General features: G+C 40.7%; 1 protein-coding gene across 1 annotated transcript in view; it reads right to left on the bottom strand.

Moving 5' to 3' along the window:
* Window positions 1-676: 676 nt before the first annotated feature.
* LOC129730735 (protein yellow-like) overlaps window positions 677-17,099 on the bottom strand; it is a 36,722-nt gene continuing 20,299 nt past the window's right edge. Inside the window, exon 2 of the mRNA XM_055690291.1 lies at window positions 677-2,316. Within this exon, the coding sequence (XP_055546266.1) occupies window positions 959-2,316 (1,358 nt within the window). The 3' untranslated portion in view covers window positions 677-958. The remainder of the gene's footprint in view (window positions 2,317-17,099) is intronic.

Here is a 17,099-nt window from a genome sequence, read left to right as displayed (position 1 = left end):
GTTTCACAAAGGTTAACTGTAGCATCTTCTCAGAGAAAATGGTTGCAAATATCACACGTTTCAAAAATGTAATCTGCGGAGGTTTTTTTTGTCGGCAGCAAACAAAATCAGATTGTGGTAAAATTGGAAATGTATTTCTTAATTCTGGTGCAGATTAGCAAAATAAGATGTTTTCCGATGTAAGTTTTCAGAAAAGGGAGTTTTCGTATAGATTGATTCAATCTGACCGGTAGTCCACTAAAGGATGTGGTCCATGCGGGTGAACATACTTCTAGGTTTAAGGCAAAATAAATTATATTTATAATTTAAGTGTAACAGGAGAAGCATCAAGCTGAATCGGCCAATAATACATACGGCCCGACGAAGCTCTATTAATTACGTCCGACGAAAAAAAATTCTCCACAAGTAACTAAGCTGACAGAAAACACTTTGTATATTAGTTGTACACGTAATTTCCCATCTTACAGTGAATAACCGTCCCGCACAAACCCGTTTGAGAGAAGCTTGGCTTCCATTACTTATCTAATTGTATCATTTTCTCGCAATGCAATCATTCGCAAGTGCGGTAAAATAGCAACAACCCGCAACCGCAGCAGTAAAGCTCGTTCGCAAATTGCCATTCCAAGGCATCAGGGAAGTAGCCGTCATCGTTAGAAGCGTCATCAAAACACCCGCCTTCTCCATATTACCGTAGGTATTTATTTCGTAACAATCTTAGCTTAGACCACTTTTTCTCTCCGTCTTCGTTTTTTTTGTTTCTCTCTTTCTCACTTTCATTTCTGTTATATTTTATTTAATTATCTAATTCGCTACATAACAAAGCAAAGACGCTTAAAGTGCTTCTCGGCTTCACAAGTTAATAATTTATCTAAATTAATAACCGAACCGGCGACTGGCTACCGAGTCGTCGGATGTGCTCCTAAACTATTCACAGTTTAACTAGGTGCTTCCTTCACCCTTAGTAGAAGTATTGCTTCAGGGATTCGTGCTTTTTGCTGCCGCCACTGCCGCCCCAGTAGCGATGGCCAGAATAGTAGCCGGAGTGATCGTGCGGGTGCTGGTGATGGTGATACTCTGGACCGTGTCCGTTGCCATGTGCGTGATATTCGACGTTGTGATACTTGTTGAAGTGATACGCCTTAGCGGTTGTTGGGTAGAGTTGAGTCGAGTACATGTGAGAGGAGGGCGTCTCGTAGGACGTTACTGGAGCACTGGTTGGAGCGTATGACACAGGTGTGTAGCTGTAGGGTTGCGTGTAGCCTGTCTGAATCAGTGTGGTGTCCGACTCGACACCTCCGAATTTGGGCTGGACTGAGGCAGAACTGAGGTTTGGCTGAACGTCGCATACGGTGCCCGAAACCAGGACACTGAGAGGGGCACTGAAAATTCGGAAGTTGACATCGCTGTAGTCCAGCTCGGTAATCAGGAACACCGGCATCCGATCGGATATGACCCAAACGGTTTCCGATTCGTCAATTTTAACATCAGCGGGGAAGACCAGCTCCACATCGTCACGATCAACAATGCCGTGGTATTCGGGGCTGTATGGAAGAGACGAATGCCAACAACCGACAGCGTTCTGATCGATCAAATTAAACAGCTGGAGTCCGTTTTCGCTCATGACACGCGAAGTGGTGTGCGCGTCTGGTCCTCGTTCCTTCAGATACTGGAAGTCGTGGAAGCTTTCCTCCACTCGCTCCTCGTCGCGAAGTGTTTTAGTTGATACCATAAACTCGCGGTGGCTCGCCAAGGGCGAGAAGTACATCGTGCGGAATCCGTCGGCCTGCAGCGGCGAAAGAGACATTCCAAAGATACCTTCCTCTCCCCACTGGAAGTTCAGTCCGGCAATGTTGAAGTCTCCACGCAGTGGATCCGGGAAGAAGAAACTATGCGCAAATCGCCACGATTTGTTCTTCTCATACGAGTACGCAATCAATCCGTAGCCCAACTCATCGGACATGTAGGCGAAGGTATCCTCGCAGCTGCTTCCCATGTCAATAGCAATATTAGCAATGAAAGTGTTCGGGTTAGTGTCCTCCGCACGCAGTTCGTACCGACGGATCCGACGGTTCGTTTTCAGATCGAAGATGTTTAGCGCGTACGGACAGAGCTGTTGGGTGGTGTTTCCAATTCCAACGGTGCCCGTATCGAGCAGCCACAACCGATCGCACTTGTCAGCTTTAATACGATAAACGGTATTCAACCCGTTCGCACAGTCTCCAGCCGCATTGCTGGCCCAGTCCGGGTACGGGATCAGAGCCGGCGACCCCGAGGGGGTCTGATTCATGTCGATGTAATTCATCGTGGACGGAATACCTGTGGATGGAAGGAGAGGAAAAAAACTGTTGTCAGTAATCGGGTTTTGATCATGAAGGTCGACTATTTAAGTTAACAGCGGTGAAAAATGATCCCCCGAGGGGACGGCGTGCCGCCGTCGTAACAGTTTCGCGTTTGCTTCGCCACCTGCTTCTCGATTAGCAAGTTTGAGTACCAGACCGGCTAGTGATAGCCGTTTAATGGGGGCCTGTCGAGGGGGAGTGCCTGGTTTGTTGAACCGTTGAATGAATAATGATTTGTTTACATTGTGTGGATCTGTTTCGATGCTATGAATGTCGTCAGACTTGGTGGCGCCTTCGATGGATTCGTTAACTGGTTATATGAACAGTGATTTAATGCGATTGTTGCGCCAATTCCCACTGTCAATAATGTGTGAACCAGAAGGAGTAATTGGATGTATAAATATTCTGCTCACAGGAAACGTGACTTTTTTCCCAAAAAAAAAACATCCATGCAAAAACCGATTTCGTAAGGCTTCGAATTTCAGGTTACCAAACGTCGACGCTCGCACACTCAATTGTAATTGACACGAGTTTTGATTCAAATTAAAGCTCGAACTATGATCGATTCGTTTTGAATCATTTCACGGTTCAATCTCTCTTGTATAATATTTAAAATGGAAACAAAATCGAGTTATCTAGAGAAGTCATACGAGAAATTTAGTGAAAGTAAGGTAACGCAATACTATTGCAATTAAATTTATTGTAAAAATATACTTATATTTGAAAACATACCAAGATAAGAACAAAATAATAAAAACAACCTTACTTAGGTAAAACTAAATTTACGGCAAGTTATTAAACCAGAAGCATAAAAGATATAAAAAATTATTATCATAATTAAACGTTGAATTCCGCACCATAGCAGCATACTCCAACACAGACTTGACCAGCGAGTAGTACGACGTGCGTAGCTAATGAGGCTCTCTAATATGTTTGTGAATTCCTAAGTAAAACCGTTGGTTTCGTTCAGCCTTTGCTATCACTACGGAATAGTGCTCCCTGGAGGAGAGTATCGTATCGAGATGCCTTCCAAGGTCTTAGTTTACGTATACTCTTTCTACATATTCCCCTCCAAAGTTTTAGCTCCAGTAAATCGGATTTTTTCTCCGAGTTAATGCGATTCGAACATTCGTTCGTACTGATACCCAACTAGTTGATTCCTCACCTTTCAGAGAAAACTCTCGACAGTCGTCGATGAATCTAGTTGTTTTTTAACGTCGTTGAAAAATAAAGAGAAAAGCAGTGAGCCAAGATTGCTACCCTGGGGCACACCAGAAAGATTAGTAGAAAAGCTATACTTGTTATGTCCTGGACTTTGGAACCAGACCTTAAATAAAACACAACCGCTCGTATTCGTCTCACACTCAAAAGTCCCTCCTTTATTTGACAGCTCACCCTAACACTGAGCTCATCATACAATCATCCCTGCGACTGAATTTACTCTATCCATGACACGTCTCACTTAAGTTAGGCAACATTGATAGTTTGTACTCTACATTCCTCTTCTTCTTAGCGATCAATGACATTAATTGATTTTATAATCGAGTAAATATGCTGGTTTTCTCATTCCCCTTCGCGGACGCTCTTTTGTTTTATCTTCCCCGTGTTCAATTCGAATATCCGGTACTTCATTCTCGACAGACACAGAACTCTGTCTATTGTTTTCTTCTTCATGCCTCTCTGCTTCATTCAGGTAAGATCTCTGCTGAACTTCCCGATCGGTTTCCAACAATTTCAGATGGGCTACCTTCCTATGTATGATCCGTTGTGATTCCTTCGACTGAGTTACATCCGATCTCTTACGATCTAAAACTGTCCATTCTTCTGGGCTAAAATTTGTTGCCAGTTTATTGTCCTTCACCATCCTTTTTATCAGAGCCGTATCGCCCACCTTCAACTCTCTCCTTTTTGCTCGACGACGATCGTTGGTATAAGCGGCACTTCTCTGTTTGACTAATCTATCCCGATCCCGAACTTCTTCCATCAGTTTGTTTGGTTGCGTAGATAATGTGGGCAACTTGTCAAGAATTAGTCTTCCAAACATTAGAACCGCTGGAGCAACTCCCGTGGTTGTATGAGGTGTTGAGTTGTACATTAGAACACTCATCCTCAAATCCCACTTCCATTCGGTTACCTCAAGTTGACTTATTTTCAGGTGTTTCTCGATCATTCCATTTACTCGTTCCACTTCTCCATTTGCTTGGGGCCAATATGGAGTGGTCCGTCTGTGTTCTATACCGTATTGCCCACAGAAGTTTTTCATCTCCTCACTGATGTATTGGGGGCCGTTGTCGGTTTTCAGGGTCTCCGGAAATCCAAACCGGCAAAAGGTTTCGTGAAACGCTTGGATTGTCAACGATGCGGTAATCTGTTTCATGATGACGACTTCGACAAACCGGCTGAAATAGTCTACGATTACCAGAAGGTTGTGACCTGATGGTAGAGGTCCTACGAAATCAGCAGCTAAATCTACCCACGCTTTATCTGGCATATTTGAACTTCTCATCGGTTCAGGCGGATCAAGGACAGAGACAATAGTGCAGGATTTACAACTTTTAACCACCCTTTCTGCTTGCCTGTCAATGGCGGGCCACCATACTTTCTGTCGCAATCGTTTCTTCATAGCCACGATGCCTGGGTGGGATTCATGAGCAATTTGTAGTGTCTGCTGTTGAAGAGCAGCAGGGATCACTATTCGTTCACATCTCATCAATAAACTTCCTGTTCGATAGAGCTCAGATTCAAACGGTTTGAAATGTTTTGTTTCTTCGGTCCAGACTCCACTTTCAAGTGCAACAATAACCTGTTGTATCAGTTCATCCTTGTCGGAATGATTCGCTATCTCCTGAATCGTTAATGCTTGGGGTACGGTCGATAAGGTTATTTTCATAATGTATTGCTCTGCGTCATGGTCGAAAGGTTCCGGTTCCTGCACAGCTAACCTCGAAAGTGAGTCCGCCAGATTAGTTGCTCCTGGTTGATAAACGACATCGAACGAGAACGACTGTATCCGTAAAACCCATCTTTCAATTCGTGGACAAGGTTTCGAACGATGAGAAATAAGGAAATCTAATGGTTTGCAGTCAGTTATCAATTTGAATTTCGTTCCTAGTAGAAACAATTTGAATTTTTCTACAGCCCAAACTAGTGCCAGTGCCTCTCTTTCAGTTTGGAAGTATTTCCTCTCCAAGTCCGTTAATGCCTTGCTGGCGAAGGCGATAATCCTTTTTTCCTTATTCTGATTTTCTTGAATCAGCACGGCTCCAAGGCCAGTGGGGCTGGCATCTGCGATGACATACGTAACGTCTGTCGGATTGAAGAATCCTAAAAACCCAACTGACGTTATTTCATGTTTAATAGACTCGAAGGCTGCTTGGTGAACTGCTTCCCACTTGAATGTAACTCCTTTTCTCAATAAACTTCGAAGTGGATCGGTTTTAGCTGCTAAATTTGGTATAAACCTGCCCACGTATGTCACTAGCCCCAAGAAACTACGGAGTTCAGCTGTTGAAACTGGTGGACGAAATTGTTTGATCGCTTGCACTCGACTTTCCGTTGGCTTGATGCCCTGAACTGAAAGTTCATGCCCAAAAAATGTAATTTCGACACATTGAACTGACATTTTTCCTGGTTAAGCAAAATTCCATAGGACTCCAAACGATCTAAAAAAAACCTTCAATCTCGCTGAATGTTCTTCAACCGATCTCCCAAAAACCATAAGATCATCTATATAAACCACCACCCCATCTAACCCAGCAATGATGGATTCCATGACCTTCTGGAATAACTCTGGAGCGGAACATACTCCGAACATTAATCTCTTATATCTGAATAGGCCATATTCGGTTATAAATGTTGTGATTTCTCGTGATCTCTCGGAAATTTTGACTTGGTGGTAAGCATCCTTGATATCAAGCTTAGAGAAACGAATCGCGCCGTTGATGCCTCCTAGTAGCTCATTGATCACTGGCAAAGGATGCTTTTCCCGAAGAACTGCGCGATTAGCCTTACGCATATCCACGCAAAGTCGCACCTCACCCGACTCTTTCAATACAGGTACTAAAGGCGAAACCCAAGCAGATGGCTTTGTAACCCTTTCGATTATGTCCTGATCTAGTAGTACCTGTAGTCTTTTCTCAATCAAGCTCTCCAGTGGGATCGGTGCTCTACGATACGGTTGTTGAACTGGTTGTACAGATTCGTCGATTGGGATCTCCACTAATATCCCTTTGATTTTTGGGAATGTTTTGGAGCTATCCGTAACTGACGCGATATTAGCATCGGCACCCGAATCGATTAACATCCGAATGATTACTCCTCGTACTGTGAAATGGAATTCATTTTCGCCCATAGCGTAGAACACATAGCCGTCTTCTCGATCCATCCTCTTCTCTACCTCATTTTCTTCTGCAATTGCCCGAATACGCTTCGCTGATATCCCGAATTGAACATTTCCGTTTTCTGCTTTGCGTTTAGCTTGTTCATAATTTTGACCCTGATGATTTTGACTGAATCGAAAACACATCCTCGCAATACGTCCATAAGCCTGACATCTAATACATTGTACGTCCCTAGCTGGGCACCATTCACTGGCCTTCAAATGATCGAGACGGCCACAAGCAAAACACGTCATAACAGTTCCTTGATTCATTGCTACTTTCTTCGGCGGAAATCGTGGCTTAACTCGATCCGATCGTTCACGCACCAACTGAATTGGAGCCTCATTCGAGTATCCGCTCACTTTACTCATTTGCATCGATTTCGTTTTGGTGTCAGCCATGGTCGTTCCAAGCGCTATGATATCAGTCAAAGATCTGCGATTCTTCTTCAAAATTTCAACTCGCAGTAGCTCAGAGTTGCATTTCTCGGTGATTTGATCTACAATCATCTCCTCAAAATTATCAGGAGAAAACCCACAGCGTTTTGCTTGGATCCTCAGTCGCAAAGCAAAATCCGACAATCTTTCCAAAGGTTTCTGGGCCATTTGCCTGAACAAGTAACGCTCGTATGCTATCATTCTTTTCGGTTCAAAATGGTCATCCAACGCTTTTATTGCCACTTCGTAGTGGGGGGGTTCTGCTACAACCAGATTAACCCGTTTTGCATCCGGTAGATTGTCATACAGTTCTTGCAAATCGGGCCCTCCCAGATACAGTAGCTTTGCTAGTTTCTCGGATTGATCCACAACTCCCACTGCACTGAAATAACATTCCAGCTGCCTCTTCCATTTCTCCCATTCTGCCGCCATCCGATTGTCTTCAATATTCATGTCAAACTGTCGAACTGGCCGAAACGTTTCCATGTTAGTCGTATTTCTGTTCGAAATTTAAAATTTCGGGTTTTTTTTTTAAACCCAAATAAAAATTAAATTTAATTTTTTTTACGAAGATTCTTGAGTCAAATTATTAATTATTTTCTTTTCGCTTGACCAACGTAGCTCTGTATGATGCGATTCTATTAATATGAACATATTTACCCTTACACATCTAATCGAGAAAGAATCAATGGAATTTTGTTTTGAAATCAATAGATAGTTATATTACATCCCAAATATAACAAAAATAAAATGGTAAAATATTTTGCTAAAAACAACGGTTACTAGATTATACTTATTTCCGGTTTTCATAAGCCAACAGCTCTCTCAAAACATCTTCTATAACTTCACTTCCAATGGATGGAACCAACAGTTCACATCTTTCTAACCTTTCAACTCATTCTTTTACTTCAAACCAACAGTTTGAGTTTACAGTCACCGCCCATAGTGTTATCAAAATAACTTAGCCCTATCTGAGCCAGCAGCTCACGATACTTCTGCCTATACTATAACTTTGGAATGAACCATCAGTTCACATCTCGTATCTTACACATTCTAGACTCCAAACCATCAGTATTGGAGTGTTTCTTCTTTATCTTGCCATTGAGAACCTGAACCAACAGTTCGGTTTATAATATTCTAGATTAAAACTGAGCTTTTCTCAGAATATATTCAAGGCTCTCTAAAGCAAAATCATGATCATAATCATAATCCATATTTCTTCCCTTTTTTTTTTTACACACAACACTGGCATGAAAACACCTGACTCCGTTTGTCCCGATGCCTTTCTATTACCTTGCCCAGCATTCCACGACAACAGTAAACACATTCATTTACTACACTGAATTTGTTCGGTTCGATTGCTCCTTTCTTTCCCCCTTTCGGTTCACTGCTGTCCTGTTATTTTCCGCCGCACGGTATTACACGAAAATTTACTGCGATTCATGCGTGACAAAGTCGATCTACCTTTCTAGGCATCAAGTGAAAAACAAATGGCCTGAAAGTGTTAGATCCTTCATTACAGCTATAAGCATTAAGCATTTTGGTATGGCCCCTCACTCTCGGTCTCACTAATACAAATATGCTGCGTTATCGATTGACTCCCAACCACGTTTGCGTCCGAAATTTACACAACGGTAACATTTCCTAACCCAAAACCAAAATTTTGTTATACTTAAGGTTATGCAGAAGGCGTAGCCCCTAGCATCGTGATCATTTTTCTCAGAGCGTTGGTCAAGACTAAACTTCAGAATCAAAAGTTACTAACCTGATTAACAAAAAAAATATCGACAAAACTCCAAAACAGCGCCGTTAATCCTGCCACTTAATACAAAAAAGAAGAAAAAAATCTATCCACCTCGTTCGCCAAATTGTTATGTCCTGGACTTTGGAATCAGACCTTAAATTAAACACAACCGCTCGTATTCGTCTCACACTCAAAAGTCCCTCCTTTATTTGACAGCTCACCCTAACACTGAGCTCATCATACAATCATCCCTGCGACTGAATTTACTCTATCCATGACACGTCTCACTTAAGTTAGGCAACATTGATAGTTTGTACTCTACAATACTAAGCGGCTCCAATCTTCACAGGCAATCGGCGATCTATCAAGTATGATATGACTCAGTTAACGACATTAGGTGCAACTCACATCCGCTCAACTTATGTGCCAATGTTTCAGGTGTCAACCTATTCGTAGCATCATTAGTGTCCACTTTGAAGAACATGATATTTTGCATTTTTAATACCCCCTCTGATACTTTGCAAATGGCGACGGCTATGGCCAACATGTGTGAAAAATTTAATCAAAAATTCACGACGCTTAAATGAAAATTTTTGAAGAAAATTGAAAAACTCAGAAACATACAATAACCTAAAAAACACAACAAATTGAACAAGCGCTAAAAATATAATTAAAAACTGAACCAAACAAAATGGTTTACAATCCAATCAAATAAAATTGAAAAAAAAAGGAGCTAAAGCTTTTTAACCGTTCCTTTGAATTTTGGCACCCTTGGCCAGCTTGAAAGTGCGTCAAAAGACCACAGAGGCAAACTTCATTTGAATCTTTAGAGACTTTACGCACTTCCGAGCTTGATTCTAGCACCAGAATTCTCAGAAATGATTGAAAAGCTATAATCATAAGGATTTTGTTTCCATCAATTTTTTTTTAACAAGAACGGTTTCAAATTGAAAGCTCCTTCATTTTGAAAAGTTTTCCTTCACACTCCGCCGGAAGGTGACGAGCAGAAAAAAGGTCTTCACTTCGTCTTTCCACCTAATATGCGTTTGAGTGTTTGTGGCTTAGGGCTAGGGGGGCTCCTCGAGTCGGGAGATATTTTATATAAAAGATTTCAGTTTTGCTTCTAGAGTTTCTGCTGAGAGTCTGCCGCTTTATGATTTGAATTCTGACATGACTGTCGATTGTGAAAAATTTGGAAAGATTGGACAAAATGAACCCAAAATCTTACCTCACCTTGTGCGTTTTTATTTCAATGTCATTGTAACACATGATTTCAATTAAACGTTTTCTACTATTTGTTTTGAATTAGTTCTAATATTTTTGTTAGAATGATTTCGATACATGCGAGTACTTTCTTTTAGGCATCTTGATTTTCAGTTAAGCGTCACCAAACAGACGGAAAACATCTTAAATCAACGAAATCAAAATTGTTCATATGAGCAAAACTGCTGATCATCCAGACATGTGACATCGAACGGAACAAGTAATAATCGGACACTACATTATCTGGAGAATAGGGCGGGTGAGGCAGGACTTCCCATTTGAGCGCTTCTATGTAAGTATGGTAGTATAAGGCCAAGTGTTGTCAAGCAGTAAAATCATGTTTTCGTGTTTCTGCTCTGATTGTGATCATTTTCCGCAGCAAGCTGTATCTGCTTTTGGCGTGGATCCTCATCATGCAATTCCTTCAGTTTAGCATCTTCAAAGGTTTTTGGCCTTTCTTCACGCGGACAGTCGTCAGCAACGAAATTACCGTTTTCAGATGGATGGAACCGATCACGGTACGTTGTTTCCGTAGAGTGACGATTTTGGGGCTTAGGATTCGAAATCAAAAATTTTATAATTCGAACAATTTTTGTCTTTGATTGTATCTTTCCGTAGATTCTCTGTTATCCTGTTCCTCTCATCCCTCAGCCTCATTAGCATCCTCATTATTTTGATATAAAAAATAACTCACTTCAGCTCAAATTTTGTATTAAACTTGTTTTCAAATTGATCCTCTAGTGCCCAAATTAATTTTTAGATGGACTTCGAAAAAATCACTATGGAGCTTTATGAAAATTTTTTAAGTTCTTATTAAAGCTTTTTAGAGGTGTTACTGAATACCGTTTAAAGGCAGCACTGGGCACTAGAGGGTTGAAGTATATATTGTTGAGCTTAATAAGCGAATTTTGAAAATATGAAAAATCCCGCTTACCGCTTGTCAAAGGTATAATGGTGGATAGAAATTGGTGATTGATTTCAATCAGAGAAGTTATACAAGAACAAAAGCTAAAAAAAAATTGACATACAAATGGTGTATATATTAAAAAACCAACGTGAAATTCGAGCGGTAAAAAAATAACAAAATATGCTACCCAACTGGAAGTTTTGTTTTATTCGAAGAGAAGGCTCTCGGTTGCCCAAAAACGAAATTCTTTTTCTAGATAACAGCAGATTTCGTCGGTTTATGCATTTTCAAGTATTTTGGCATTAAAAAATGATTTTAGAATTTTTCCAATTTCATGCTCTCTCCCTCGGTAGATTTTCGACTTTGAGCGCTTTGAGGTACACTGGATTTTTTTTACGCGATTGATGCGTCCTCGCAAAAGAGGAATCGCGTTAAAAAAGTTGCGTAATTTTGAACCAATCGTGTAAAAAAAGATCGTGTCTTTTTGATGAAATTATCTGCCACGTGTGAAAAAAACCGTGTAAAACAAAATCACGTAAAAAACAATCGCGTAAAAAAAGAATCCAGTGTACCCCTAAATTATGTTCGATTGAGCTGAAATTTTGCACAGGGTATTTTTGTAGGCCAGTTAACAAAATTTACATGGTCGGTTTTTGAAATTCCTTGATGGCATTTTTTTCACACATTCGATATCACCCTAATATCTGTCATGATTTTTTTCGAGAATTTTAGAAATGTTCACATGTAAAACATTTTCTGTTTTTGAATAGTACCTATAATAATTCTACCTACGTTGAAAACTTACAAGACCAATTCTGGAAGGTACTATGAATAGGATGACAAAATAATTGAAAATTGACTATAGAATTTATGAAAAAGGCAAAATAAAGAGAAGTTATATCATTTGGAGTAAACGATAACATTTGAAAAATACAGATTTAAGTGATATGGTAATAATTAAACCAATTGTAATCGTCTATGGTGAGCAAGTAATTGAGTTACCTTTTTTTCCTTTTTTTTTCGTTTTGACAAAGAACGAATGCATAGCGTGTAGTTTATTTAAACTAGCGTATCCCTCCATTAATAATACATATATTCGGAAGAAGAAATATTACGATTGCCGACCAGTTTTATTGCATTCTTTAGGCAGTTTAGAGCCTCCACTATAAAATCCCTATACAATCTAGTGCCCCTCGGAGGGTATCAGGGTACAACTAATACTGAAACCCTTTTCTGCTCAATTGACAGTAAGGGCATCTTCAGCGGTGGTCCAATCGTTGTTTTGTTCTATTTTTTTTGGAACAAACTCGAATTCACTGCTGCACTGGTGGTGTAAATTTTGTTTTATACCAGATCTTAATTGAAAAAAATTAAAACTGGTATACGTTTTGGTCTATTTATGTCACTTTTTGGAACAAGAAATAGATCGTTCTAAAACCCTTTGTAGGTGGGTAAAATGTCATATTTCAATCGAATACCTCATTTTTGGCTATTTCCATATAAGCGTTTTGCGAGTGTTGGGAAATAAACAAAACGAAGATTTTTTATGACAACTCACAATTCATTTTTGTGGTTTTTCTGAAGCAGAATATGAACAGGTTTGTCGTTTTTGGCATCAAGGAAACCGACCAGCAAAGGGGGAATTCCGAAAGACCATAACCGTCGCCTTTATTGTATTGGGACTAGAGGAGAACTTAAGAGGCCAGAAAAATGTTCCTAGAAGACACTGAACTGAAAACGTTCAAAATGCTGGGGTGACATTGCGCATTTCGTTTCGAGCAACTCGAACAAAACTAAATGATCGCTGGGGGGCGTTATGTTTCGTTTTTCGTATTTTTCGACTTTGCGGGTTAGATGAGCCGCAGGACAAATGACAATGACTGCTCCTTTTAAGCTTGAAGCATAACTGGCAGTATGTGGCCTACGCGATCAAATATTCTACGCTATCCTCCGAAACCCTCACACTTAGATTTTATTGCCGAGAACTCAACAGCTGATAAATTCAGCGAAATGTTCTACAAATTTGCGGCAAAATTCTCAAGAACTTCGGCAAATGAAATGTCAATACCTGCTGGTTTACGGTAAATCGATATATTTTCTGAATGTTCGTCGAAAAATATTACTGACTTTTGTTAAAAACTTCTCCGAGCTCGATCAGCTGTTGGGAAAATTGCCGAGATAAATTAAGTGTGCTACTTGTAGCAGAAATTTTAGATCATATCAATCCATCCTGAGAAATGTCATTGACGCTCGGGTCAAACCGTCAAATCCATAAAGTCTTGTGGATATAAAGTGTCTTGCCAAAGTAATCGTTTAATGTGCGTAAAAATTATCGAATTTCCGTTTGTTAAATATTGAGTGTTTTTTATTATAACAAGTCTCATTAACTGATAGCATGGGGTATTGAATTGTTGACAGTGTGACAGATGTCAGCGGTTTAAAACAACAAGATATACAACGCCGGTGCGGAGAACGGAAAGTTGGTCTATATAAGCTGATTCTATTGAATCACCTTAATTTTTCAGATACCTAATAATTAAACGCATATAATGAAAAACAGATATCAGACTCTGATTCCACATTTCTTGCGTAACTTTTCAAAAGGACTCTCTCTTTGATTAATTATTAAGTTGTTTTACATTTTTCATGATGCTGTAATTAACGAAACAGAGTTATTGTTACTTAAGTCATTTTGAAAAGTTACGCGCAATTTCTTTTAGGAGCTATGTATGTTGACAATAACATCATCTTCTCTAGCCTTAATTCGTCATTTCAAATTCAAGGTGAATTCAATTTTTCGGTCATAAGTAGCCTTTTTCACCATTATGACTTCAAGTAGGAATCATTTTTCCAGCCCAAGAAAGTGCGTTTTCTCTTTTGTTAATCTGTGATGAGCTGGTGACAGAATCACCTCGCATTACACTTTTAATCTACTTGACTTTTTAACTCTATCACTGTTGAAAGTGATAGATTTCAAAAGGGAAAGTAGATTAGAATTGTAATGTAAAGTGTTTTTTTTTTCATTTTGAGTCTAATTTCAAATGATTCTCTCATCTTTTACCGATCTTTCCTTTTTTTAATATTCCGAATTCATAATTGGTAAACGGCTGGGCAGTGCGTTCCAGCAGTACACCGTACTAGTTGGCATAAAATAGACCCCAGTGTGGTCCAAAGCCAAATGTCCAGTAACTCCTATCCCTATCTCAACGTGATACCGACTAGGATACAAGTAACCAAGGGAAGAACGGTGAACCGATGGGAACTTGGTCGTTTGGTGATAGGGAAGGGGGAGCTCTTCTCCTAGAAACACGGCTTGCCTGAGCGTCTGTTCTTCATGTTAGGGGCGGCTCAAACAGCGTCTAATCCGGAGCGGACGGATGAATAATGAAAAGCAGTGTCTCGCCAGCTACACCCAAGATGGCAGTCACATCGTGAGACTAGGCATCCGCAGCCCTAGTTAGGCAGCATGTCGAAATAATAAAATACTACGAACAACCAATAATTGAATACGAACCGAAACAATCAACAGCGACCTAGGCAACGAAATAAAGACAATAATTGGAAGCTCGGTACATGGAACTGTAGACCGCTGAACATCCCCGGTGGTGACCGGATTCTGCTGGATCAGCTAAAACCCCACCATTTCGACATCGTTGCGCTCCAGAAGCTTTGCCGGAAAGGCAAGAAGGTAAGGAGAATTTGTGGCCGCTGGGCACAGTACTACTAGAGCGGCGGCACAATCAATGAATTGGGTACCGGCTTTATAGTGCTGGGCAGCATGCAGAGTCTCGTGATCCAGTGTCAGGCGATCAGCGAAAGGTTGTGTTTGTTGAGAATCACAACAGGGAATACGCGAAACACAAATCAGTAATGGCGGATATAGAACATTTTCTTTATAATACTTCATAAGTTGTCTAAATTTGATCTTAAAACATGACTATAGAAATCAAACAAACCATAGTTTAATTTGAAATCCGAATTAGACTACCACAACATGATCTATCACTACTCATTCCCACTCTGCGAGAATATTCTAAGCTGGGGGTACAGTAGATTTGGAAAATATCGCCAAGGGGTACGCGAACAAAAAAGGTTGAGAACCGGTGCTCTAAGGAATCGAGACAACAACGCTTCTGGCGGATGGCTTTAACGCCTTTGGAGTTTTCGAACGCAAGGTGCTGCGAACTATCTACGGAGAAGTACAGACGGATAGCTGCACGCGCTGCTTGGAGAGAACCCTATTGCACACCTGGCGAAAGTCAATAGGTTACGGTGGGCCGGTCACGTCGTAAGGATGCCGGAAGACAACCCTGCACGCAAAAGTTGAAGTCTTGTACAATCATTGTGTCTTCCCGATTCGCACAAATGTTGCACAGAAATCGCACAATAAATGTGTGAAACGCATAACGCAACAGTTGTACTGCGAATACATTGACATAGAATGAAATCAGAATATGTATCATATACCGACACTTTATTTCTCACGTCGAGTGTATTAGTGACTGCTTCTCATGGAGCAGTGCAAGCAGCAAACAACAACTTGTTAACTCACTAGAAAAATAGTTAACTCACGAGTAAATAGCTATAATACTCGATCGATTTATCTCGATGGATTTGGTCATTAAAAAGTACCATTGAATGATTTGCAAAATAAAACGAAACAAAATTCTGTTCACAACATTTTGTAATCAACGCTAGCTTCACCGCAAAACTAGCAAAACCCTCCATTCCACAAAGCCACAAAAGCGTTGCCGTTTTTTTATGGCAACACTTGTAAATTGTGAATAATTTTTATTTGTCATCCTGTGCACGCGCTTTTTTTCAAGCGGCGGAGAAATTTCTCTCTCGCTCGTATGATTTCCATGTATTTGCGACGAGACTAGACACATCACATACAATTTGCAGGTTGCTCTTCCGCTTCTCTTTCGGTTCGGATTGTGACGCGCAAGGCGATCTCACGTCGCTTTACGAAATGCGCGAGACACCAGTGCAGTACATACTTGATACCAGTGTTGTTAGTCTCACTCATGCTGTCGGTGCGTCCTTCCTGCTACTCAGGGTAATGCATGAAGAAGAAAGAGTATCTTGAAGGCGTGTGTGCAGAAAACTGGAGAAATGTAGCATATGTCTCGTTTTCAAGCAGACAGAAGGAGAAAGGTTTTGCTTTTCGCACGCTTTGCAATACTGCTTGATACCAGTTGAAATTGCTTAAGTGTAGTAGTTTGGGGCTGCCAAATACATTAAAAAAAACGCTAGAGCATTAATTTCGTTATGCCCAACACGCAATCATTGTACTGGTTCCAAATCACATCAACAATTGCGCTAAAAACGAACAGTTTTGTACTGGTTTTACACCATCCAACTTTTGCGTGTGTGAAATCACTTCTCATCAGCAACCCCGGCGTGCACGATGGCTCGACCCAGTGTTATAAAAATGACTGCAAGACAACGACAGCAAATTTTCTACTAATGCGGCTCTCATTGTAGTGCACAACTCTCTCCCTCTCTCTGCTCCCCACACGTTCGGTAAACAGTCCAACAGCAAATGACGACAGCACACACGCAACTCCAAACGGACTGTTATTTTTCATCTCCTTATAAATGTTGGTTCTTCCAAGCTGTCGCAAATGACAGCCTATAATCTTCCGACATCCTTCAGCACGAATCCGAGCTGGATTTCAGGTGATTATGATTCACGACAGTAAAGCCGATGAAAGAATGAAAGTGAGATGGGGCGAAGCACGTTTTTTCTTACGTGGGGAATAATATCAACAATGGAAACGGTTTGCTTTGTATTCAACATGCCACCGGCCTGTGAAAAAGGAGAAACGAAAAAATGCGAGTCGCTGACAGCCGCAGCCGATCAGCAAGCTGTCAACAGCAACAGGACATCCTCAAAATGAGCAAACTGAGCAAAGAGTGAATAGAGGGAGAAAATTCGTCAATATAGTGTCGCTCTCCAATCATTTTCTTAAGCTTGGCTCGACCAGATCGAAGGAGACTTGCGGGTGATGAGACGCCTGGGGAACT

The sequence above is a fragment of the Wyeomyia smithii genome, chromosome 1, assembly GCF_029784165.1.
Source record: "Wyeomyia smithii strain HCP4-BCI-WySm-NY-G18 chromosome 1, ASM2978416v1, whole genome shotgun sequence".
In the NCBI taxonomy this organism is placed as follows: Eukaryota; Metazoa; Arthropoda; class Insecta; order Diptera; family Culicidae; genus Wyeomyia; species Wyeomyia smithii.
The sequence above is the reverse complement of the archived record's forward strand: the minus strand, read 5'-3'. Positions and strand labels throughout refer to the sequence as shown.